This window comes from Thamnophis sirtalis, unplaced genomic scaffold, assembly GCF_051295495.1.
Source record: "Thamnophis sirtalis isolate CommonGarterSnake01/CBP01778 unplaced genomic scaffold, rThaSir2_p1.2 scaffold_12, whole genome shotgun sequence".
NCBI lineage: Eukaryota > Metazoa > Chordata > Lepidosauria > Squamata > Natricidae > Thamnophis > Thamnophis sirtalis.
Genome location: NW_028261392.1, coordinates 6,538,759 through 6,565,102, shown reverse-complemented (window position 1 = coordinate 6,565,102; position 26,344 = coordinate 6,538,759). Strand labels below are relative to the sequence as shown.

Below are 26,344 nucleotides of genomic sequence, written 5' to 3'. Positions count from 1 at the left end.
AATTGGAAAGTGTGCAAACTCCCCCTTGAGATAATGTGAGCTGTAATTTCATCGATAGTAAAACTACCGAACTACCAGCTTGCCTCCAGCATCAACTGTCACTACTTTTGCCTAAAAATAACATATGAATAATGGTGGGGAAAATCCTTTGTTCAAAAGCAGACGAATTTAATATTACCGTTTCCCCGAAAATAAGACCTCTCTGGATAATAAGCCCAATCGGGCTTTTGAGCACATGTGCTAAAATAAGCCCTCCCCAAAAAATAAGCCCTCAGTAATAATAAGCCCTCGGTCAAAACACGGTAGTAATGCTATTTCCCTTGGACACACTTCATTGCGAAAATTAATAGCACATCAGTAATGAACTTCAGACAAATGGGTCATTGAAATCTCACCTATAAATGTTGTTTTCTCTCTGTGGCCCAAATTCCAGCCTACTACTAGCAATAGCAGTTAGACTTATATACCGCTTCATAGGGCTTTCAGCCCACTCTAAGCGGTTTACAGAGTCAGCATGTCGCCCCCACAGTCTGGGTCCTCATTTCACCCACCTTGGAAGGATGGAAGGCTGAGTCAACCTTGAGCCGGTGAGATCTGAACCGCCGAACTGCAGATAGCAGTCAGCTGAAGTGGCCTGCAGTACTGCACCCTAACCACTGCGCCAACTCGGCTCCTTGCTGAGGGCTACTGCTGAGATAGCAATAGCACTTAAGACTTATATACTGCTTTACAGTGTTTTGCAGCCCTCTGCTTTGCAACGGTTTAGAGTCCGCATATTGCCCCCAGCAATCTGGTTCTTCGTTTTACCCACCTCGGAAGGATGGAAGGCCGAGTCAACCTTGATCCTGGTGGGATTTGAACTGCCAAATTGCAGGCAGCCTGCAGTCAGCAGAGATAGCCTGCAGGACTGCACTCTAACCACTGCCCCACCATGGCTCAATGGGTACCATAAGTGCACACCGAGCTACCCAAGAAACCTGAAGGAGAAACTTTAATTATTATAATGTTGCACCTAATTCAACTTTCATAACTAATCAGGCTTGGCCGCAGTGGTTAGAGTGCAGTATGCAGGCTACTTCTGCTGGCTGCCAGCAGTTTGGCAGCTCAAGTCCCACCGGCTCAAAGTTGACTCAGCCTTCCGAGTTTGGTAAAATGAGGGCCCAGATTTTTGGGGGCAACAGGCTGACTCTGTAAACCACTTAGAGAGGGCTGTGAAGTTCTGTGAAGCATCTTCCATCCTTCCGAGGTGGGTAAAATGAGGACCCAGATTGTTGGGGGCAATATGCTGACTCTCTGTAAACCGCTTAGAGAGGCCTGAAAGGCCTATGAAGCGGTATATAAGTCTACTGCTATTGCTATTGCTATTGCTATTGCTATATAAGTCTTATTCCTAATACTACTGGCCATATACTCTACACAAAAACAGGAATAGCAATTAGGCATATACTGCTTCATAGTGCTTTTCAGCGATTTACAGAGTCAGCCTCTTGCCCCCAACAATCTGAGTCTTCATTTTACCGACTTCGGAAGGATGGAAAGTGAATCTTGAGCCAATCAGAAGCAAACTCGTGAAGTGAGGAGTTAGCCTGCGGCACTGCATTCTAACCACTGCGCCATCTTATAAAATGTTTCATCTTAACTTGGAACCCAGCACTGTCCTTTTTTTCTTTTTTTTTTAAGAAAAGAAAAATCTTGCCGACAAAATAATTACTTCTTAGAGAAAACTCTTCAGCACTGGAAAAACGTGATGTGTTAAAAGCTGCAAGAGTCATCAGAAAGCACAAACAAGCTTTGTTTACCTTATTTTTGACATGCAAGTATATTCTATCGCCGTGCAGCTGGTGTGCCCGTCGGTCATCTGCAAACGCAGCATTCTGGGAGCCACCGAAGATTCTTCATTGTCCTTTGGTGCAGTTACATTGCGGATTTTTTGAATCTGCAGGACACAGGGGCCTTCTAGCTGTGATGACAAAAGGGGGGGGGGGGAAACAACTGTATGAAAAAAAGTTGGACTGACACCCCAAAAAGGCATGGGGAAAACGCTTTTGTTTAACTCATTCCCAAGTTTTGGTTTTGGTTTCTTGCTGAAATGGGACTGCCGCAGCTCATAAGGGCACAATTGTCGAGCACAGGAAAATCAGGTCCAGTTCCGACAGCTCAAAAGAATAATAAAGGTTTATTGCTTGTGTTCTCTAAAAGAACCTGAAATACTAACAGTCAAAGCAAATAGGTGGTAGAGAAGAGTCAATGGAATTCAAGGTGGGCTGGACTTAGATCTCTTGTGGGTACGCAGAGATTTGAGGCTGATGACGGGCTTGACCCTTCCCTCTGGCTCAGCCTGGGCATCCCCTACAATAAGTCTCTCTACTGTAATTACAAACTTAGGATTTTCATACTATTTCAATGTCCCAAAGGTGTTTTTTTCCCAAGAGGCAACTGGAATTTCTGGCACCAGAATGGTACCAAAAGTAGGTTTCTGCCGGTTTGGCCCGAATCGGGCGAACCAGTAACGACGGCGGCGGGAGGCTCCACCCACCTACCCGGAAGCTTCTGCGCATGCGCAGAAGCATTGTATGTGCGCAAACGAACCAGTAGTTTAAAAAAATGGAAACCCACCACTGAATAGTATCATACCAGAAAGTCCAGTTGCCACTTGGAAAAAGTACTTTTGGGAGAACCATGACCTGAATAACTGAGAATCTCCATAGACATACTATTTCAAGTAATGTATTTAAGCTATTTTATGAGGAAGGTCTCCTACTTAATCTTAAAGCAATATAACTTATTAAGAGATGAAAAGTAACCCATCATTTATAACTGAGTATTGAGAGGTTGTATCCAGCTATTCTTGAGTCTACTAATTGGAATGTTTAACACATCCCCACTGGTGGATCATGTTAGCCGGAGATTATCTGCTTCTGCTTTGTGCCTCTATATTTGCCACAACCCAAGAAAAGGATACCGTGTTTCCTCGAAAATAAGACAGGGTCTTACTTTCTTTTGACCCTCGAAATAAGCACTTGGCATTATTTTCGGGGAGGTCTTATTATTTTTGAGGTGCAGGAGGTGGCGAGCGTGGTCACCTCATGGCTGCTGCTGTGTTGCAATATTTGGGGGGAGGGCTTATTTTAGCGCATGTGCTCAAAAGACCAATTGGGTTATTATCCTGGGAGGTCTTATTTTTGGGGAAACAGGGTAATCTAGGAGACGTCGGAACATCCCTATGAAAACAACTGCCAAATTGTGTACCGTATTATCACTTTCTGTGCTGAGTTTAGTCACTTTAATACACCAAGGAAGATAAAAGCGTGACTGAATTTCTCTCTTGATGCTTAAGTGAGAGGTTTAAAAATATGTCCAATTATTTGTGAACTCATGGCGATTCTGGTTGTGCCTTGAAATGCCAGCGTCCTCCTGTATGGTACAATTAAAGAGACTTTGAAAATGAGGTGGCGCAGTGGTTAGTGTGCATTACTGCAGGCCACTTCAGCTGACTGTGATCTGCAGTTCAGCGGTTCAAATCTCACCGGCTCAAGGTCGACTCCGCCTTCCATCCTTCCGAGGTGGGTGAAATGAGGACCCGGACTGTGGGGGCAAGTTGCTGGCTCAATTTGCTAAAAAATTTGTAAACCGCTTAGAGAGGGCTGAAATCCCTATGAAGTGGTATATAAGTCTAATAAATAAATAAATAAATAAATAAATAAATAAATGAAGGGGATTTCTACAGCAGTCTGAAGAACATGCTCAGCAACCACAAATATGTTACAGATAGTGCTCTACTTACAACAGTACGTTTAGTGACCATTTGAAGTTACAACAGCTCTGAAAAATGTGACTTATGACTGTTTCTCACACTTACAACCAGTGGTGGGTTCCACCCGGTACGGTATGGCCATACCAGTAGTAGGCGGGAACAGCTGACAGTGTACCGGTACGGTGGCTTGTTTGGCCCACCCGCCAGCCTGTGTTCTATACCTGTTTTTAAAGCTACCGGCCAACTGCGCGCACACGTACAGTGTCTGGCGCCTGCGCAAGCCCTAACAAGCAGCTGGGTGTCGCAAGGGTGGTGGATTGCGCACGCATGTGCGGCACATGTGCCCAAACAGGACGCGCGGCCCCGTGAGCAGTGTACCGGTAGCGACGGTAAGAGCAACCCGCCACTGCTTACAACTACTGCAGCATCCGCAAGGACACGAGATCAAAATTCAGGTACTTGGCAGCGGATTCATATTTATGACGGTGGTCATGTGTTCCTCTTTTGCAATCGTCTGATAAGCAAAGTCAATAGGGAAGCCTGATTCACTTAAGGACCATGTTCTTAACTTAACAACTGCAGGGATTCACTTACCAATGGTGGCAAGAAAAGTCGCCAAATGGAGCAAGACTCACTTAAAAACGTCTTACTTAACAACAGAAATTTAAGACTCAATTGTGGCTGTAAGTCTACAACCACATGTACATCCATACACATACCTGCATATTAAGACATGTTTAAAGAAGCTTTTTTTAAAATGTTAGATAGGCTGAACTCTTAAGATATTTCTGAAAATATTATATTCTCGGGGAAGAGAGAATTATCTTAATACTTTAAGCTAAAAAATCTTAAATCCTACCTTCAGTATAGCAACAATAACAGGCAAAAAAACCCCACGCCACCAGGTACCCACATTTCAAGCATATAACTAAGATTTTTCCAAGATGTTTGCAGAAAACATCCAACTTCCTAACTTAGAATGTCTAAAATAATCCAACCCTATTTAATCAGGAGGGGTGAAATAGTGTTTTCCTTGTTTTAGCTTTAAATTGGTACAACCTATTCAAAAACAGTGTTGAAAAATCAACCAGGACAGTGTTGGGGGGAAAAAATCAACCTTCTTTTTATACGCCCGATGATCATGACTGACCAGTCTGAACTATATTTTAACTCTACAATAAAAAAGAAAAAAACTGTCACTCAGCACATTTAACATTATTTTCTTCAAGTTTAATCAAATACAGCCATCTTGTGGCTGAATCATGTTTCTACAGTCCACGGAGAATATTCTACATTCGCTCTTTTACTACTTTTCTTCTTTGGAGAAAAACGGCAACGCTTTGTAATAAAAAACACACACACACACACACACACACATACAAAACAAAACAAAAACACTCCAGAGATACATCGCTGAAGGGCAGGCTGAGCAAAGCAGGTTTTTCAAACTTTTGCAAAAGCTTATTAAAGACAGAACGAAGATTTTTTATTATTATTATATACTTAATTCATTAAACATGAAACTCAGCCAACCGAAATTATTATTATTATTTTGATTATTATTATTTTGAATTTTGATTTTTAAGTCCTCATATTTTGTGATTTTTTTCATATCCCTTCTCATCGACCCTGCTATCACCTGGTATTGCGATGTCTATGATTGTAACCTTGTTTTTCTCAACCAGTGTGATGTCTGGTGTATTATGTGCCAGTATTTTGTTCGTTTGTATGCGAAAATCCCATAAGACCTTGACCATCTGATTATTATTATTATCATCATCATCAACATCATCAACATCATTTACCTTTTCTACTTTTCCGCCATTGATGTCGCCTGGGAGGAACTTCTTGCCAATGGCTCTCAAGTCTGTCTAAAGTTGAAAGAAAGAAACATTAAAGGTTAATGTTCCTTTTCAAAGGCAGAGACAGGAGGAAAAAAGGGATCAAAATTTGCAATAAAGATGATTTGACCACAGGCCACGGCAATCAATGTAGGTTTAGTATTTTTCCCCCACATCTTATAAACTGCATTTTCTTTTTCTTTTTTTTTGCAACTTAAGGCACCCTTCAAAAATAGTAAAGCTATGGTTAAAAATGATTAACTTGTAAAGAAGAATTAATAGTAATTAATTGAAGACAAAAAGAAAAGGGTGTTTAGTAATGATATGTAAGCTTAAATGAATTAATGGAAAAAGATAAAGGATTATATAAAAGAGATGAATATTGATAAAAGTGGGAAGATTAGAATATATTGAAACTATGATTATAAATATGATGTATAAGATATGACCTGGTCAACATTCTGTTCACAAAGTACGTATGTATGATGAAAAAAATTGCAATGAAACTGTGTTTTTTTTAAAAAGATATTAAAATGCAACTTTGCAAGCGCCTGATGAGCAGAAGAGCTACCAAAAGCAAATAACTTTTGCCCCAATTTTTTCACTTTTGGTAATAGTTTGAACAGTGTTTACCATTAATATCGAGCAAATCATCAGACTCCAGAGAGAATTGCTTTAATTTTATAACAAGCCATTTGGGGTTGCAGCTTAAATACTGGTTCACCCACCTCACTATTTCCATTAAGATTCATTGTAGACTATTAAAAAAAAGACAACAAATGTTCTAACTCGTTTCTATTTGGTTCAGTGTCTCAGAAAACATATAGGTAACCCAGTATTGGAGTATTTGAGAGGCTGCCACCAAGAAGTGGGGATCGATTTATTTTCCAAAGCACCAAAGAGAATAATCAAGAAATTAGGAGAATGAAGGAGAAAAGGGAACCATGTGCTTCGAGCCGGGCAATCTCAGATCCGGCTTTGAATCTCTATAACCAGAGATTTTTTTTTTTTTTGTAAAGCATACTTTTGCGAACAATGGATTCGAAAGCCTTTCTTTTCTAATTGACCAAGTTGGGAAAAGAAGGACTAAGGAGGACATAATAACTGTATTCCAGTATTTGAGAGGTTGCCACAAAGATTAGGGGGTCAAATTTATTTTCCAAAGCACCAGGGGGTAGGACAAGAAACAATGGACAGAAGCTAATCAAGGAATTAGGAGAATTAAGGAGAAACTTCCTAACAGTGCAGACAATTAACCAGTGGAACGGCTTGCCACCGGAAGTTGTGGGTGCTTCATCACTAGATGCTTTTAAGAAGAAAATGGACAGTCACTTGTCTGAAATGGTCTAGGGTCTCCTGCTTGAGCAGAGGATTGGACTAGAAGACCTCCAATGTTCCTTCCAGGACCTATTCTGACTGAGTTATAATCGCAACTGAACCACACAATTACAGCTATCAATCACTGTACTGAACCTCTAGTTTGGTACGGGGCTTTTTGTAGGGAGCTAGAAGGAAAAGCTGATTCTTGCAAAATACACCATAATTCGTGGCCACGTGGCTGCAGGGTGCTGTGAGTGGCCACGCATGTGGGACTGGCTGCCGAACATCCATAATGCTCGCATGTCACCACGCTGAGGCAGATGTTGGAATCAGCTTCTAAGTCTCTTTTTTGGCATCTGCCATAACTTCAGACAGTCACTGAACAACCAGTCGTAAGTTGAAGACTTATCTGTACATAAGGTTGGGGACTAGGAGATCCATGGGCATGGAAGCCAGCTTAGGGGACCTGGGCCCAATCATTGCCTCTCCGCCCATATCAGAACCTGCAATAAGCTGGTTGATAAACCAAGATCTTTGTAACCTCATGAATCAAGAAGATTAACAAGAGTTGGAAGGGATCTTGTAGGTCATCTAGTCAACACCCCCACCCCACCCAAGCAGGAGACCCTACACCATTTCTGACAGATGGCAGTCCAGTCTCTTCCCGAAAGCTTCCAGTGATGAAGCTCCCACAACTTCCGAAGGCAACTTCTGTTCCATGGGTTGATTGCTCCCACCATCGGGAAATTTCTCCTGATTTCTAGGTTGAATCTCTCCTTGTTCAGTTTCCATCCATGATTCCTTGTCTGGCCTTCAGGTGTTTTGGAAAAACAGGTTGACCCCCTCCTCTCTGTGGCAGCCCCTCAAATATTGGAAGACTGCTATCATGTGTTCCCTGGTCCTTCTCTTCACTAGACTAGCCATGCCCAGTTCCTGCAACCGTTCATCATATGTTTTAGTCTCTAGTCCCCTAATCCTATTGGTTGCTCTTCTCTACACTTTTTCTAGAGTCTCAACATCTTTTTAAGCATCGTCTAATTTCAGCATTAGAAAGAAGCAAATCGACTGCAAAGAAAAGTTTCCTGCGACAAACTGGGAGAACATTTTAGGAAGAACAAGGGAAGATGGTCAATGAGAAATGAGGAGGAAACCTATTGGACAGAACTCCTCACACAATTCTGAACTGAAGAATAATAATATTAAAGGACTTGAAAGGATCTTAGGATACCGCTCTTCTCCTCTTTTAATTTTCCACATAGTGACAAGTAAGTTAATAAATATCTATCCCCCTCATTTCGCCTGTCAAAACAAGACAGTAAACAAAGTTGAAGGTTTTAAGGATCTCTGGATGAAAATATGCTTTGAATAATGGATATTTCCTCCGCGCCCTTCAAAAATAGGCAAAGAAGTATTGAAGGAACTCGCATTATAATAGTAAAAAAAACATGAAAATAAATCTTCGGCTAAACTTAACAGATCAAATTTGAATCTGTAAACCAGGAAGGTCTTGGTTTATTGCCTTATTTCTAAAGACATATAAATCAATGCATCACCAGAAATAGGTTCAGTTCATCCCATTAGCTGCGAATTTCTTATTGCAAAGCAGTCCCCAATTAAAAAGACATTTTTCACGAGATGCATGATTTTTAAGAGTTTAGGAAATCTTACTAGATGAAAACATTGACAATGAAGAGTTTTGAAAAACTCAATAATGAAGAAGAAAATGGATTCAAACTTGGTCAATGTTTAATGAATTATTATTTTTTCCCTAACAGATCACTTTCAAAGCATGTAAGCATCACGCTGGACAGAAAATTGCAAGTGTTTTGAGCATACAGATCATTTTTAAAAATTTAAACTTTTTTTTTTTTTTTGGTTACAGTACTTTTATTCTGTAGTTTTTAGTGTTAAACCTTTTTTTAAAAGAAAAACATTCAGAAATTACTAGGTAACACAATACTTGGGATGTGCAACGGCTAGTAACCTGAAAGTAGAAAATATAAACAGTAGGTGCGGTTCTTTTATCCTGAAAACTTCAGTTTTTACTTACATACACAATTAATTTGGGCCTGTCAAATTTTTCAACTTTCAATTTCCAAACAGTAAGTTGTGACATGTCTTGGGGATTGTAAAGATATTTTGGTTTACTTTAATAATAATTTAGATGTGCTCAGTAAGTAACTATATAAATATCCTAACCTTTTAACATTTTGTTTGTTTCAACCTATCATCGGTTATTTTACTGTGTGTTCTACCAGTTTTCATATCATTGTATGTTTTACCACTTGCCATTTGGAAATCTATCTTGTGACTTTTTTTCAAATAGGAACTTATACTTTCTCTTCTTGCAAAATTCTACTTTAGACTAGGCTTTTATTTTTTTAAAAAAACAATAAGCTTCTCACTTTGCCTTCATTGTCTATTTCCCTCCACTTCTGACACTATCAAAGAATAGTGTTTCACATTCTGAACTTATCATCCTTGTAATTCCTATATTCTTCATAAGCAATCAAACCACTCGTGCTTTTAAACGGATATTCATTCGTCTGCCACTTCAGTATAAGAATGGATTTAATTATAATTAAATCACCACTTTATTACGTCTCAATAAAATCCACTGCAGATCTTTTATTCTGCTCTATTACATACGTCTGTTTCTCTTCACAGAATTTACAAAAAAAAGTTTCTACTTTTCTCTTTTCCCTGTTATTTGCTTAAAAAAAAAAATCATTTACTCCTCTTACGGACAACATTCAAATCTTCCAGATATCAAGAATGTCACCAGATGACCCCAAAGATATTGTCTCCTGTCATCCGTTATGGTTTTGGACAATCAAAGCTTCCATAAAATGTTTTAATAAGTAGAGAAAGTGAGGACTGTGTACGTTATCCTTAGCTGCCCTCATTCTACAGGTACCTTCCTTAATAATAAAGACGGTAGCAGTTTTGACATGAACAATTTAAACCAATATGACACAAGTAAAACTAAAGTGTAACCAGTTTTATCCTAATATTATTGACATTCTAGGCAAATTGTAATATGTAATCTAGAAATCACCTTGCAATCTAACTGACTATTATTTGTATCCTACTAAACACAGGAAGAAAAATAAAGTACACTGACATATACTTTGAGCTTTGTCCTTTAGCAAGATGAAGCAAAATTTTAATATACACTTCTAAAGAAATTCTAAACAGAAATCAGATTTGGGCTGTCCGTCCTTCCTTCCTTCCTTCTTCTGTATAGCTCCCTTCCTTCCTTCCTTCCTTCCTTCCTTCCTTCCTTCCTTCCTTCCTTCTTCTGTATAGCTCCCTTCCTATTCATTCTTCCTCCCTCCTTTCCTTCCCGTTTTCCTCTCCCTTATTGTTCCCTTTCTATTCTTCCTATTGTCCCTCCCTCCCTTTCTTCCTAGAGGTTTTTAAGAGACTGGACAGTCACTTGTCTGAAATGGTATAGGATCTTCTGCTTGAGCAGAAGGTTAGACTAAAAGACTTCCAATGTCTCTTCCAGCTCTATTCTGATTGATTGATTGCCTGCCTCCCTCTCTAAAAATATCTCTTCACTTAATATAGCTTTATATTTACTTACAAACAATACATTGCTAACCAGGTGTAAATTTGAACAATACAAAACAGAAGGCTAAACAATATTTGCCAAGGGAAAAATAAAATAACCATCGTAGGACATTTTCACTTTTAGAGCTAGTTAGTGTATTTAAAAATCTAACTAACTAGTGACCACAGGACCCGACTTAAGTATACATTTTAAAATTTTGCAAATTGTACCTACATTAAGTGCAATCAGGATAATATCATTGATGTTGACTTTTTCAGATGAGTTTGTGCAAGCCTCAATCCCTTCATCTGACAGGTACCTATTTAAATGGGGGTGGGGGGAGAAAAAAACCAGAACTTCAGTTAAGTTTATTAGAAATTCAGACTAATAACAATCCAGTAATTGCAAAATGCTGTTTTAATCAGAGCTGTACATTAGATAATAATCATTCAATAGACAACGGAGAGCAGGAGTTGTCTGATGCAGCCCAATTTTCCATTTATAAAGTTCTTAGCACTTCCCAAAGAGCCTCGTTTTAACACACCTCTCCATTCCCTAAGATACCAGTATCTTATGAATAATAAGACTCCCAATTTTTAAAAAAGAACTAATGTATACATAGTTTTTTTATAACTTTAGTCATTATTAGCTTTTGAAATTATGGATTTGGGTTCTTCTTTTAACAACTAAAGAAAACAATTTTCTTTCGTACAGTTTCAAAAGTGGCTTTCCACTTCCTGCTTGTCTTCCAACTGATCCAGGGATAATAATGTTGGATGCTGAGATCCCAAGGTTTTAAACTGCATCAATATGTTCCATTCCCCTCAGACTACGCCTTAAAACTGGTTATTGGCAATTAACCACAGAAAGGAGAAAACGGGTGAATGAGTTACAGATCTAGATCAAAGTTAACACTAGACTTCTCATCCCAGCCATGGAAAATGTCAATCATTAATAGGAAGGCAGAAAATGAATTTACTTCAAAGCCTGAACGAAAATGGAAGATATTTACTAATCTGAGAGAGAGTAACTAGCACAAAGACACCTAGTTGGTTTTCAGGCTTGAGGTGGGACTAGAATTCACCGTCTCCTAGGCCCAAAAATCACACAGCTGGCTTCCCTGCCTAAGGTAGGACTAGAACTCACCATCCTCTGGTGACTGACCCAAAGTCAGCCAGAGAGCTTTCATGCCAAGACTAGAACTCATAATCTCCTGGTATCTAAGACAGCAGCTTAATAACCACACCTAAACTGGCTCTTGTAAGATCCAGGAATAAATGCTTCGTTTTTACTACTGGCTGATTTAAATTTACTGATTTAAATTTAGAGCAGATAACAGAAGAGATACGGCTTTAAATCAGAAATGGGCTGAAGTATATGTAGTCGGCAATTCATCAACACTGTTAGCGGTAAAGCCAGTGCTGTTAGATTTATACAATTGTTAAGGGCCAACAATGCTGAGCTATTGTAACACACGAGTGGCACTTCATAAATATGTTTTGTATAGCACACAGCTATTTTAGTAAGAGCTGAAAAACAGTAATAGCTCCAACAGGAATAATGACATTTGCCAATTTGTTCAAACCCAGATGAGGACAAGCAGTAGTGGGAAAATATAAGAAGCTTCAAATTAAGTTTCCAGACATATAAATAGCATTTTGCATGACCTATAATTTAAGCTTTTAACAGTTTAAAACCTAAGAGAGTGGTAAGTTAAAAAAAAAAAAAAGCAACAGCATGCAGAAAAACTGAGTGTAAACATGAAAACGTATTTTATCCAAGTGCTCATAATTGAAAACTAGAAATTATTAGCCTTCATCACAAAGAAAAGATTACATAGGAAAAGAGTTTGGTACACATTACCAAAACAATTTGATTGGTTACTTCTACCCACTTTTAAGGAATATAAGCTTAGAGTGCTCTAAGGATGGGAGAAATTAAGATGAACTCAGCTCTTTTCCTTATTAAGAATAAGGTAAGAAGTTTGAAAGAGGAAGAAATCCATAAAATTAAAAAGGACAATGGGGGGAAAAAAACAAGGATCAGAATAACAGAGTTGGAAGAGACCTTGCAGGTTTTCCAGCCCAACCTACTCAAGGTAAGAAATACTATATCATTTTAGGTAAATGCTTAGGCTGTTGGTTTGAGCTCCAAGCTTGGCAATTTGGTTGCAAACATTTCGTCACCATTTGAGGAGACCTCGTCAGTGCGTTTCGAGTTGTGCTTGCCTATCAGTCTTTAGTTATCTTTTTATGAGATGCAGATTAGTCTGAATGTTGTTTGACGACTCAAATATCTTAAGACTCAGAAATATTCAAACAACATTCAGACTAAATTGCATCCCATAAAAAGGTATATAAAGACCTGTGTTTTGACAGATGAGCACAACTCAAAACACACTGATGATGTCTCCTCAAACGGTGATGAAATGTTTGTAACCAAATTGTCAAACCAACAGCCTAACTACCAACCTGAGCTACTAATATTCAAACACATTTCAGATAAATGGTTGTCCAATCCCTTCTTTAAAACCTCCAGTGTTGAAGCACCCATAACTTCTGGAGGCAAGTCATTAATTGTTCTAATTGTCAGGGAATTTCTGTTTCTTTCTAGGGTTGGTTTTCTCTCCTTGATTAGTTTCCATCTATTGTTTCTTGTCCTGCCTTCAGGTGCTTTGGAAAATAGGTTGACCCCTTCTTCTTGGTGGTAACCCCTCAGATATTGGAAGAATGATATCATTAGTCTTTCTCTCCATTATAAGAAAGCATTGGAATTCTTAGAACACAAGTAAAAGCAGTAAACAAATTCTGTTTGCTTTGGATAAATTGCATCTTATATGGAATAAGACAATTTCGAGGAACACAAAACCAATGTATTGACAGACAGAAACACAGTTGTCCTCAAAGTAACAATTTCACCACTTCAGGGAGAGAGACAGAGAAATGTAATTACATTAAGTTTACTCTTTTTACTTGGCATTCACTGTTATGATGGCATATGGGGAGGACACTTAAAAGGAACAAAAATCATTTTCTACAGGAAAGCAATAGTTTTAATGGGCCCATAAAACAAGTGTTCAAGGTTTCAATAACTTAATGATTCTTCTATCAAGCTAGATTATAAATGCAAAGGAAAAAAAAACGGCAGTCATAGAAAATACCAAATACATCTCACCACCAATTTCCATTAATGTTATAAGTGCAGGTCAACAATACATTTAAATATGACCATTATTACAGATATAGAAATATGTCAATTTTTTTTCAATGAGTGAAACTTTCACTGATTGGCTATTTGTGAGATGGTTTTTATCACATACTAATTTAGGTTAAAATAGCATTATGTAGTTTGTTGATCGTGGTAGGATTCCAATCATGATCTTGGCATGTACGAATCAAGCTGAATATAAGCTTATTAATCAAGCTGAATAAAAGCTTATTTGTCTGGACGGAGCGTGTTATGAGAGAAAAACAGCAATTGTTGTGCTAACGGATTTAGGACTTTAGCATGTAGGATCAACCCAGCCAAATAATAAAAATAGTAGAGAGAGATTTCTCTTCTAGACTAACAATTTTCTTTCTTAAATACAGTCTTCCTCGTTTTTTTTTTCTTTTTCATTTTTTTTTCTGATCCCAAAGCTTCTTCTACAACTTAATCTTCTACAACTAAATCTTATTTTACTTTCTTATTTTCTTTATCTCCACCTCCACCCATTAACTTCATTTTTTCCTACCTAAGGTGTCATCAATTGAAACTTTCCCAGCCTTTTTTCCTTTGGCAACCCAACACCTGGGAAAATCTTAGGTAGATCTAATCAAATATAAGTGACACTGATCCTGCTTAGAGTCAATTATAAGTAAAGCAGTAAATAAGCCTGATAAATCAATTATTGGGGTTTTGGGGGATTCTCTAAACACCATTCAGAAACTCAACAACCCTACAGTTCCGTGATGGCAAACGTATGGCACGCGTGCCCAAAGTGGCATGCGAGAGCCATGTTGCCTAGCACACATGGCCTTGCCTGTTTGTCCTCTGGGTTTCTGGCATGCATTCGTGCACGACAATCAGCTGTTTTCGTGCACGCGACACTGCCAAAAACAGCCCAGCTGATTGTCAGGCAAGCATGCACCCACAGAACCCAGAAGTTCAGATTTCTGGAGACAATTGCTTCTCGCGCATGGCAATGCTGAACACCGCCTCACGCGAGCGCGCCGGCCAACTGATGGTTGGGCGCGCATCCCTGCTAGAAGTTCAGCTTTTCTGGAGCGCGATCATTTCTCACATGCAGCAATACTGAAAACCGTCCTGCACATGAGCGCCAGCTAGCTGATAGTTGGGCGTGCATGGATGCTAGAACCCAGACGTTTTGCCTTTTCCGGAGAGCAGCCCTGACAAGCCTATCACTGCTATAGTTGAACAACATATATTCAGTAATATTGATATAAAGTGACCACTGAAGAAGAATGGCATCACATTCTAATATTCCCAATTTTCTCCAACTTCCTTGTAGCACTGATGATGTTCCCTAGTTTGGTAATGAAATGCCTGCAAGAAAATAACCAAGGCCAGAGAGAGAGAGAGAGAGTTAAGGATCCCACATTCCCGACTCTATTCTTGGTCCATGCAGGGATCAAAAAAAGAAACACCAAGGAGATGAGTAAGACGTCTATTTCTTGTCCAGGGAGGCATTTATATATACTACTTAGCCAGACACTCTCTACACAGTCCCCAATTTACAACTCATTGTAAGTGACCGTTCGAAAGCACACCACTGAAAAAAAAGTGTTCTTCACGCTTCCGACCACTGCGGCCTCCCCTGGTCTCAGGATCAAAATTCAGACACTTGGCAACTGACTCGTATTTATGACCGTGTCATGTGATCCCCTTTTGTGACATTCCGACAAGCAAAGTACAAAGGGAAAGCCCTAACAACCGTGTTAACTAACGTAACAACTGTGGAGGATTCAGTGAACAACTGCAGCAAGAATGGTCACAAAATGAAGAAAACTCCCTGAACAACTGTCTTGCTTATCAACAGAAGTTTTGGGTTCTGCCCCCTCAAAAGATTCAATAAATGAATACTTATTACAATCTGAATTTCTGGTCAAGCTTTTAAATTTTATAGATAACACAACCCTAGTCAAATGAGACAGACCCCTTAAAAAACCAATTCCACCTTCATTCTCACCAATAACTCCTGATCAAACGGATTACATTTTAATCCATTGCTAGGAAAGATGGCTGTGTCTAACATCTGTCTTGGGCTCCAAGATCACCGCAGATGGGGACGGCAGCCAAGAAATTAAAAGACGCTTGCTCCTGCAGAGGAAAGCTATGGCAGATCTAGACAGCGTACTAAAAAGCAGAGACATCCCTCTGCCAACAAAAGTGCTTAAAGTCAAGGCTATGGTTTTCCCAGTTGCAATGGATGGCTGTGAAAGTTGGACCATAAGGAAGGCTGAGTACCAAAGAATGGAGGCCTTTGAACGATGGTGCTGGAGAAGACCCCTGCGAGTCCCTTGGACTTCAAGGCCATCCAACCAGTCAGTCCTAGAGATCAACCCTGACTGCTCTTTAGAAGGCCAGATCCTGAAGAGGAAACTCAAGTACTTTGGCCACCTAATGAGAAGGAAGGACTCACTGGAGAAGAGCCTCATGCTGGGAAAGATTGAGGGCAAAAGAAGAAAGGGACGGCAGAGAATGCGGTGGCTGGATGGAGTCACTGAAGCAGTAGGCGTGAGCTTAAATAGACTCTGGAGGATGGTAGAGGACAGGAAGGCCTGGAGGAACGTTGTCCATGGGGTCGTGATGGGTTGGACACAACCTCGCAACTAACAACAACAACAACGTCTATCAAGGTTCTCATGTATCCTGGTCATGGTTGTCCCAAAAATGTTTTCATTTTAAAGGCCACTAGGCTTTTGTTATTATTTTTTTAAAGACGTTTTGCTTCTCAGTTTCCTCCGTACTAACTAATGGTGGGGAATGGAAGGGATTTATACCCTGCAATCAGCCAGCCCATAGTATTCAGAAACTATTATCTTAGTGGCTAATCTTCTTATTAATTCTATCCATCAAGCACATCTGGAGCCTTTCCTACAAGAAAGGATTGGAGTCAGTATGAAGTCTAGCAAGTTACAAAGAGTGAAATTACAGCAATTTCATGCAGAAAAAGGTATTGGAAGGTATTTCAAAGAGTTGTTCCCCATCAAAGTAATCTACAATTTCGAGACCACATCAAAAACAAAGCTAATTAAAATATATCTAATCAGAATCCTCAACAGGTGAGCATTAAGTCCAGCCATAAGTTGTCTAAGCAACATTATTGTGGCGTTGTGTGGATGCCATTTAAATCTACATTCACTTTAAGTTAATGCCATGGCTAATAGGATATAAATTGCAAGGATATAGAAATCACAAGAATTATAGTACAAGGATGTGCAGCTGAGAGTTGGAGCATACACACACACACACATACACACATATGCATTTTCAAAGACACCCAAGTCAATATATGTGTTTTCTCCATCACTGAAAGCCGTATCACTTTTCCTAGGAGGGCCGCTCCCTTCCTTGCCATCCCAGGAAGAGATGCATTTGGTTGAAAGCTTTCAGTTTGCGTAGCCGTTTAAATACATCCTGAAAGCTTTTCGCAATTTGGTGAGTCCCAGAGGTTGGATGCAGGCCTGGCGCATCAGGGCCTCCAGTTTGGCTCCATTATCGCAAATCCTCACCCGTAAATCAAAAGCCATTTGGGAAAAAGAGGTTAACATTCACAACGCTGTTAAAAATGCGTAGCACCGGGGGCTCTGAAATTGAAATCACCACACAAATGGAAAGGGTGCAACACACATCAACATGCATTTTGGCTTATTATTATATTATATAAAAATGCAACCCAACCTGAAAGGGTGCAACATGCATCAACCTGCATTTGGCTCAGTTATTGTGTTATAGAAAATGCAACGCAAATGGAAAGGGTGCAACATGCATCCACATACGTTTGACTCTATCATTATATTATATAAAAATGCAACCCAATGGTAGTGGATCTGGGTACTTGAGAGACCGCCTACTGCCAATCACCTCCACTCGACCTATTAGATCCCATAGATTAGGCCTCCTCCGAGTCCCATCTGCCGGTCAATGTCGACTGGCAACCACGCGGAGGCCTTCTCGGTGGCAGCTCCGACCCTATGGAACGATCTCCCCGTGGAGATTCGTACCCTCACCACCCTCCAGACCTTCCGCAAAGCCCTCAAAACCTGGCTATCCCGTCAGGCCTGGGGCTAAAGACTGTAACCCACCCGAATGGTATGAATGTTGTGTTTTTTAATGACGTATTGTCCTACGTGTTAAATGTTTGTTTCCCCCCCCCCTTTTCGAGTTGTAAGCCGCCCTGAGTCCCCCCAGGGAAAAGGGCAGCATATAAATAAACTTCTAAAAAAAAAACAACCCAACCTGAAAGGGTGCAACATGCATCAATGTGTATTTGGCTCCTATTAGATTATATTATAGAAAATGCAACACAACTGGAAAGAGCACAACACACATTAACATGCATTTGGCTATATTATATTTGCATTAAAATGCAACAGAAGTGGAAAGGGTGCGACCAACATTAACAACCATTTGGCTCTAGTACATTATATTTATTATATTATAGTATATGCAACACAATTTAAAAGAGTGCAACCCACACTAACATGCATTTGGCTCTAGTATATTATTGTATTGTATTATATTGTATTAATTATATTATATTTATATTACTATATGCAACACAACTGGAAATATGCAACACACATTAATGTGCACTTGACTCTAGTATATTATATAAAACACAACACACATTAACACTTGGTTATATCATATTATTATATGTTATATTAAAATACAATACAACACAACTGGAAAGGATGCCACCCACATTAACAAGCATTTGGCTACATTATATTATATTTTATATTATATTAAATGCAACACAATTTGAAAGAGCGCAACCCTCATTAACAGGCATTTGGCTCTAGTATAGTTTATAAAACACAACACACATTAACACACATTTGGCTATATCATATTATTATATGTTACATTAAAATGCAACACAACTGGAAAGGGTGAGGCCCACATTAACAAACATTTGGCTATATTATATTTTATATTATATTAGATGCAACACAATTTGAAAGAGCGCAACCCCCATTAACATGCATTTGGCTCTAGTATATTTTATAAAACTCAACACACATTAACACACAGTTGGCTATATTGTATTATTATATGTTATATTAAAATGCAACACAACTGGAAAGGGTGAGACCCACATTAATAAGCATTTGGCTATGTTATATTATATTTTAAATGCAACACAATTTGAAAGAGCTCAACCCACGTTAACACACATTTGGCTCTGCCATTATATTTTATTATCCTGTCCTGTCTTCTTCCTCCCTGGTATCTCCCCGTGGTCTCCCTTCCCCATCCCCAGGATGCAACTGATGGCCTCTTGCCGCCCATGTTCCACTGCAAGGCTTTCTGGGATGCAACTAATGGGAGAAATCAGAAACGGCCCAGAAGCACAACACACATTGTTTGGGAGGGTTTTGTGTGTATAAAAACACAACACACTCTCACCCTCAGGGAGGGAGGCGGCCTTTCATAGCGGTCGCCCATCCAAGGACGGGCCAGGGCCGACCCTGCTTAGCTTCGCTGACCTCCCGCTCGCCCCCCCCCTCACTCCCCAGCGAGCAGCGGCCCTCGCGACCACGGAACCAAGGCACCGGCCGTCCGGAGAGCGAACCGTCCGTCCGACAGCCTCCCCAATCGGCCACGGAGGCCTTTCGGCCTCGGGTAACTTACCAGCCGGACTCGGAAAGGGTCGCGGCCGCCGCCGCGTCAGCCATGGCGCTGCCGCCGCCGCCGCCGCCGCCTCCCGCTCCTCCCTCCCCTCCCCGCGCAGGAAAACCGAGGCACGGCAGCCGGAGAGGGTCAATCCGGAAAGCGTTTTCTCTCCTCGGCAAGTTACTTATTTTTTTTAAAAAAAGAGTGTGGGGAGGGTGAGGGAGAGCCCCTGCCCCCCTCGGCCTCGCTCAGGCTGCCGGAAGTCCGACGCCAGCCTGTGCGCGCAAGCGCGCCGCCTCAGTTTTTTCCGACTTCCGCCCGGAGCCCAGAGAGTCTCCTTTATCTGGCGGCGCGGGTGGGCGGGCGAGCCTGGAGCGCGGGTGCCCCTGGCGGATCCAGGCGGAACGGCGCCTGTTCTTGCAGCATGGAATAGCCTGCGGAGAGAATCCTGAATCTTGCATTGAAGAGCATGCAAGAGAATCCTGCAAGCAGCGAATACGTGGGAAAATCAACCAGAACCATCTAAAAAAAAAAAAAGGCTGGTTATTTTTTTCTGGGGACCCAGAAAATAGTGGAAAAAGCAAGCAGAACTGGGTCCTGCTAGGTCCGCAGGAAAAACCTTGAAATCAGGCTTTTTTGATGGTTCTATCTAGTTATTTTTTCCCCACTATTTGTTGCATATAGGGTTTTTTTTTTAACCCCACTTCTTTCGAATCTCGTTGTAGGGAAGTTTGACAGCTAAGAAAAGCAGAATGATAGGATTAGAACAAGCAGCCCCTCACCTAAGATCCAACACAGGACTGTAGGAAGGTAAAAACCCAGCCCTCTCCTAGAAAAATGAAATATCCTGGGAAATATTGAAAAGGCACAATATTACATACCCTGGATCAGAAACATGTTTTAGGCAGGAAGCAGACTCACTCTTAATAGCCCCCACCTTTGTCAATGGGCCATTAAAAGGCCTAAGTGAGTCTACTCTACATAACAAAGAGCTCCCCCATTCAGCTCCAGGGCTATGGGATTAAGGCATGATAGTATTCCGCCCTTTAGCCATCTCACTACAAGGCACCTGGGAAGAAGCAACGCTCAACCAAACCTGGACTCAAAACACAGCCTAGAAGTTGCCCCTGCATGGCCCTATGGGAGTCTGACAACCAATCAGAATTCATTTCTTACACGGGAACAGGAAACAGAGAGATGGGGCCGAACAGAAAGTATAAAAAAAACTCAGGGACTCTCAGCAAGCCCCTTCTCTTTTTTTCTTCTTCTTCTTCACCCAACATCTGGAAGCATCTGATCCTCCTTTTCTATTCAAGAGCTCAAGCCATTTGGTCCTGTACACCATTAAACCGTCTTTCCAAGCAGCCTCCATGTTTCCAATGTGACTCTGGCAAAAATGCAGAGAAGAGCAACCAGGATGATTAGGGGACTAGAGGCTAAAATATACGGTGAACGATTGCATGAACTGGGCATAGGTAGTCTAGGGAAGAGAAGGACCAGGAGAGACATGATAGCATCTTCCAATATTTGAGGGGCTGTCAAAGAGAGGAGGGGGGTCAAGCTATTTTTCCAAGGAACCTGGAAGCAGGACAAGGAATAATGGATGGAAACTGATCAAGGAGAGATTCAACCTGGAAATAAGGAGAATTTTTCTCTGACAGCAAGAACAATCAACCTGTTGGAAGAAATGTCCTTCTGGGTTCAGCTCCCCCTTCTCCCCCTTTCTCCTAATTTCTTCTTTTCCTTTTTCCTGTTTTTATGGTTGTGGTATCTTTTCTTCACAGTGTCCATTTTTATTATCCTGGTACTTTCCCCCAGGGTGTTCTCCTCCCTTCCTTACTATTGTGGGAAGTTATCACCCAGCCCTCTCCCAGAAAAATGAAATATCCTAGGAAATATTGAAAAGGCAGAAGATTTCTCTGGATGTGAAAAGAAAGAAACATGTTTTAAAAGGCAGAATAGCTGCCTGTAGCTTCCTGCCCATCCCCACTTTGTCAATGGGCCATTAAGAAGGCCAAGCTAGTCCACTTTACATAATAAAGACTTCTCCACTTCAGCTCCAGGGGGAATGGGATTAAAGCATGATAATATTGGCCCCAACTCGCCACATGGCATCTGAGAACTCAACCAAACCTGGATTCAAAACACAGCCTAGAGAGTTGCCCCTGCATGGCCCTATGGGAGTCTGACAACAGAATACATTTCTTACACAGGAACAGGAAACAGAGAGGTGGGACTGAACAGGTTATAAAAAGCCTAGCAAGCCCCTCCCTCAGCCCTTCTCTTCTTCTCCACCAACATAGAAGCCTGTGATCACCTTTTCTGTTCAGGACTCAAGCCATGTGGCGCTATCCAACAATAAACCATCTTTCCAAGCAGCCTCCATGTCTCCAGTGTCTTTTTCCCCACTTGGAGCCGAACCCAGAAGGACATTTCTTTCATCACTATCTTGTGGTTTCTTTTTTGAGAGGGTCTCTGTTTCGGGACAGATTTAATGCATGTGTTCTGGTCAGAGAAACTTGATTAGGAATTAGGAATAAATATTGAAAAAAAGTTCTCCATACATGGAGAGGAGCCGAGGTGGCGCAGTGGTTAAATGCAGCACTGCAGGCTACTTCAGCTGACTGTAGTTCTGTAGTTCGGCTGTTCAAATCTCACCGGCTCAGGGTTGACTCAGCCTTCCATCCTTCCGAGGTGGGTAAAATGAGGACCCGGATTGTTGTTGGGGGCGATATGCTGACTCTGTAAACCGCTTAGAGAGGGCTGAAAGCCCTATGAAGCAGTATATAAGTCTAACTGCTATTGCTATTGCTATATTTAGCTGCTCAGATACCGCAACAGACAGACAGACACAGACACACACACACACACACACACACACACACACACACACATATATATATATATCCCTTAATGACTCATAGGAAAGCGGTGGAATACAGACTAAATAATATATCTGAGGCCTGATTGCCTGAGACTTGTGCAAAGAGCTTTTTTCAAAAGCTGCAATTTGCAAAGCCCAGTAGGGGCGAAACATATTCTCCTCAAAGTACTGAAGCGATGGTGTCTTTTTGAAGGCCACCTGTGGCTTCAAAAGGAGGTTCTCGGCAGTCCATAGGTGACGGCGCACACCCGCCAGGAAAGATGGGAGCCCCAGCAGAGCGGAGCAAAGTCACTGCTTGCGCATTCAAAGGGCTAATGCCTCGCTCCCGGCACATATATTTTGCAACTGAATAAAAGTGTCCGACTCCTTCGTTTACTTATTTGATTCATATCTAGTTGTTTGGGTTTTTTTGAACAGGTTAACAGAGTTGGAAGGGACCTTGGAGGTCATCCAGTCCAACCCCCTCTGATAGCTCCATTCCCTCTTCCCCCTCGGAGCTCTCGGATTGCCTTGATGCTGGCCCCGTCCATCGATTATTTTTTTTAAGTGTGCTTTTAAAAGTATTTTTTTTCCTAGTTTTCTATTTAATAAGCAGAACCACCAAGCTTACACTGCTTGTGCCTCTCATACGATATTTTGAGTTAAAGCACAAAAGATTTTTCGTCTGATTTTTTTCTCTTTGATTTTTTTAAAATGGAAATTAGGGAAGCTGAATCTGAAAGGGTATCAGGTCGATATCAAGGGTTATATACAGTCACTCTTCTGTTTATTTAGGTCTTATTTTTAATTAAACATGTCAAATGCATATTAATAAAAATGTGTGCCTCAATGAGCAGAGAGCAGAGAGAATTAGCGCTTGGGGTCATTTTTGTTAATAATTTTGATATTAAGTGGAATAAGTGATTGTGCCTATTATAATAATGGTGTGTAGAATTTTATTTTATTTTAAAAGAAACCTCTGAAAATATCAGCTGAAGCAAAGAACATGCCAAATATTACAAGAGTCAGCATGGAGGCTGTTTGGAAAGATGGTTTAATGGTGGGTGGGTCAAGGTGGCGCAGTGGTTAAATGCAGCACTGCAGGCTACTTCAGCTGACTGCAGTTCTGCAGTTCGGCTGTTCAAATCTCACTGGCTCAGGGTTGACTCAGCCTTCCATCCTTCCGAGGTGGGTGAAATGAGGACCCAGACTGTGGGGGCGATATGCTGACTCTGTAAACCGCTTAGAGAGGGCTGAAAGCCCTATGAAGCGGTATATAAGTCTAACTGCTATTGCTATTGCTACATGCCTTGGAGCTCCTGGGTGAAAAGGGAAGAGATGCTGAGAGTCCCTGGGTTTTATGCTCTATGTGGGCTTTGAACATCCTGGGGCACAGGAAGAATATCCTGATTGGTTGCTGTCAGAGGTCATAGCTAGCTTTGTAGATTGTCTGTGTGCTAAGTTTGGTTGAAACTTCCTGGGTGGTGCAATGAAGAGCAATGAAATGGCTCTGTCTGAAGGGGGTAGATCTTTGTTATGTAGAGTAGGCTGGCTCAGGACTTTATGGTCCATTTACGGGGGGGGGGATATTAAGAGTGAGTCTGTTTCCTGCCTAAAAACCATGTTTCTCTATTTCTCACCCAGGGAAATATAATATCCTGCATTTTTAATATTTCCTAAAATATTTCATTTCTTCTTTGAAGATGTTTCGCTTCTCATCCAAAAAGCGTCTTCAGCTCTAAAATTTCTTGGATGGGAAGTGAAGCATCTTCAATGAAAAAAACCTGAAAGTGTCCAGTTGCTTCTTGAAAAAGCAGCTTTGGGACAACCATGACCTGGATGACGGAGAATCTCCATCGACATTTGCATTCTCTATAGCATTCTTTCTTGTTTCAGCTTTTTGATTAAATCTGATCTCTACTTAATCAGGATTTTCCCCAGGTTTAATAGTCTTTCTCTCACCTCAAATAACTTTTGCCATTAGAGTGTTATTAAAATGTCTGTTCACCTCCAAGAGATGTCACTGAATGACATTTTCTAAAATTCTGAGAAACAAGCTGTGACGGAAACAAGTAGGCAAGTATTTCTTTCTTTAAAATGTCTTTCTATTTATTCTTGCTCACTCTAGATCTTCACTGTATTTTTCCGGCATTTCTTCCCTTACCAATAGGTTGGTGTTTTTTTTTTTCAACCAGCAAACATTTCTGCTTAAGAAAAAGGGAGAGGAGGAGGAAGAGGAGGAGAAAGAGGAAGAAGAAGAAGAAGAAGGGAAGAAGTAGAGGAGGAGGAAAAGGAAGAGAAGGAGGAGGAAGAAAGAGGGGAGGAGGAGGAGGAGGAGGAGGAAGAAGAAGAAGAAGAAGAAGAAGAAGAAGAAGAAGAAGAAGAAGAAGAAGAAGAGGAGGAGGAGGAGGAGGAGGAGGAGGAGGAGGAAGAGGGGGAGGAGGAAGAAGAAGAAAAAGGAAAGAAGAAGAGGAGGGGGAAAAGGAAGAGAAGGAGGAGAAAGAAAGAGAAGAGGAGAAGGAGGAGGAGGAGGAAGAAGAAAAGAAGAGGAGGAGGAAGAGGAGGAGGAGGAGGAGGAGGAGACAGAGAATCTACCTATGAAATACCAAGCAAAACGTGAATTGTGACACATTATAAAAGAGAGTCCCCGCAAAAATCAATTGGTAAACAGACTTTTTCTGCCCAGCAGTCTTTGCAAATTAATGGTAATTGAAAAGGATTGATTTATTCGAGGCAGCCTTTGTGAGAAACAGATTCATTGGGGGACTTAATTGATTTAAGCTAGTTTGGATGAAAAATGGTTGATTTTGGGGGGGGGGCAGGGCTTGTCAAACCTAAAATCATAATCATTATTTCCAAATGTGCACATTACAAAGTATTTTGCATTTTGGTGGCCTTTTGCCCGATCTCTTTAATTGTCTCACATTTCTCCTCCCGAATTAACTAATGGCTGGGTTTATATGACAATAATCCTTTGACAAGGTACTCAGTAGTTTGAATAAAAACCAAGTTCCAATTTATCCTATTAATCCTGGGGTGTGATGTGTTATACAGTAGGTTAGATTTTGGTGTTTTTTTTAATCCCTTTATTCCTTTTATCAGTACCGTATTTTTTGGAATATAAGATGCTCCCAAGTATAAGACACACCTAGCTTTTGCGGAGGAAGACAAGAAAAATAAAATCTATCTCTGCCTCCCAGCAATTTGCCTCCTTGCAGCAAACAGCATGTTTCGATTTCAGCACAGCCTAATTAGCACAAGCAACTGATTGTTCGTTGGATTGGCCTCCCGATCACCTGTTTCAGGCTGCAGGGATTGCCGTAGCCGATTGCTGCCTCTGAGCGCCCTGTTTTCCACCTCACCACGCCCCATATTCAGCCGTGACCCGACAAATGCGCGCCGACAAAACCGCGCCGACAAGACTGCACCAGTTAGGGTTAGGGTTATAAGAGCCGAGGTGGCGCAGTGGTTAGAGTGCTGTACTGCAGCCACTTCAGCTGACTGTTATCTGCAGTTCGGCGGTTCAAATCTCACCGGCTCAGAGTTGACTCAGCCTTCCATCCTTCCGAGGTGGGTAAAATGAGGACCTGGATTGTGGGGGCGATATGCTGACTCTGTAAACCGCTTAGAGAGGGCTGAAAGCCCTATGAAGCGGTATATAAGTCTAACTGCTATTGCTATAACGTTTTCGCGTCCCACTATGTTGTTTGTGGATGGCGCACTTTTTGTGGGCGCGGTTTTGTCGGCGCGGTTTTGTCGGCGCACATTTGTCGGGCGTGCATTTGTCCGTGAACCATTTTCGGCTTCTGCGCACCTCATTTTTGGCGTCTGCGTGCCCCGCCCATTCCGGGAGGTGGGGATCGGAATGGGTGGAAAATGGGGCACGCAGAGGCTGAAAACAGGGTGTGCAGAGGCACCAATGGGCAAGGGCAATCCCTGAAACCTGAAACAGCTGATAGTTGGGAATCCGATCCAATCAACATTCAGCTGCTTGTGCTAATCGCAATAGAAAGCTGAAAGTGAGGCTGTTTGCTGCAAGAAGACAAATTGCTGGAAGGCAGAGTCCAAAGGATGAGCAGGACTATATTCGGTGTATAAGACGCACCCAAATTTTCACCCTCTTTTAGGGGGGGAAGGTGCATCTTATACTCTGAAAAATATGGTAA

At 41.2% G+C, this 26,344-nt stretch overlaps 1 protein-coding gene across 1 annotated transcript in view; it reads right to left on the bottom strand.

The window, feature by feature from the left end:
- The window catches only part of TDRD3 (tudor domain containing 3), a 58,847-nt gene extending 39,374 nt beyond the window's left edge, over window positions 1–19,473 (bottom strand). The window contains exons 1-4 of the mRNA XM_087726815.1: window positions 19,334–19,473; window positions 10,706–10,790; window positions 5,560–5,625; window positions 1,800–1,960 (exon numbers count right to left, since the gene is read on the bottom strand). Coding sequence (XP_087582941.1) covers window positions 1,800–1,960; window positions 5,560–5,625; window positions 10,706–10,790; window positions 19,334–19,377 — 356 coding nt within the window. The 5' untranslated portion in view covers window positions 19,378–19,473. The remainder of the gene's footprint in view (window positions 1–1,799; window positions 1,961–5,559; window positions 5,626–10,705; window positions 10,791–19,333) is intronic.
- Window positions 19,474–26,344: the final 6,871 nt, after the last annotated feature.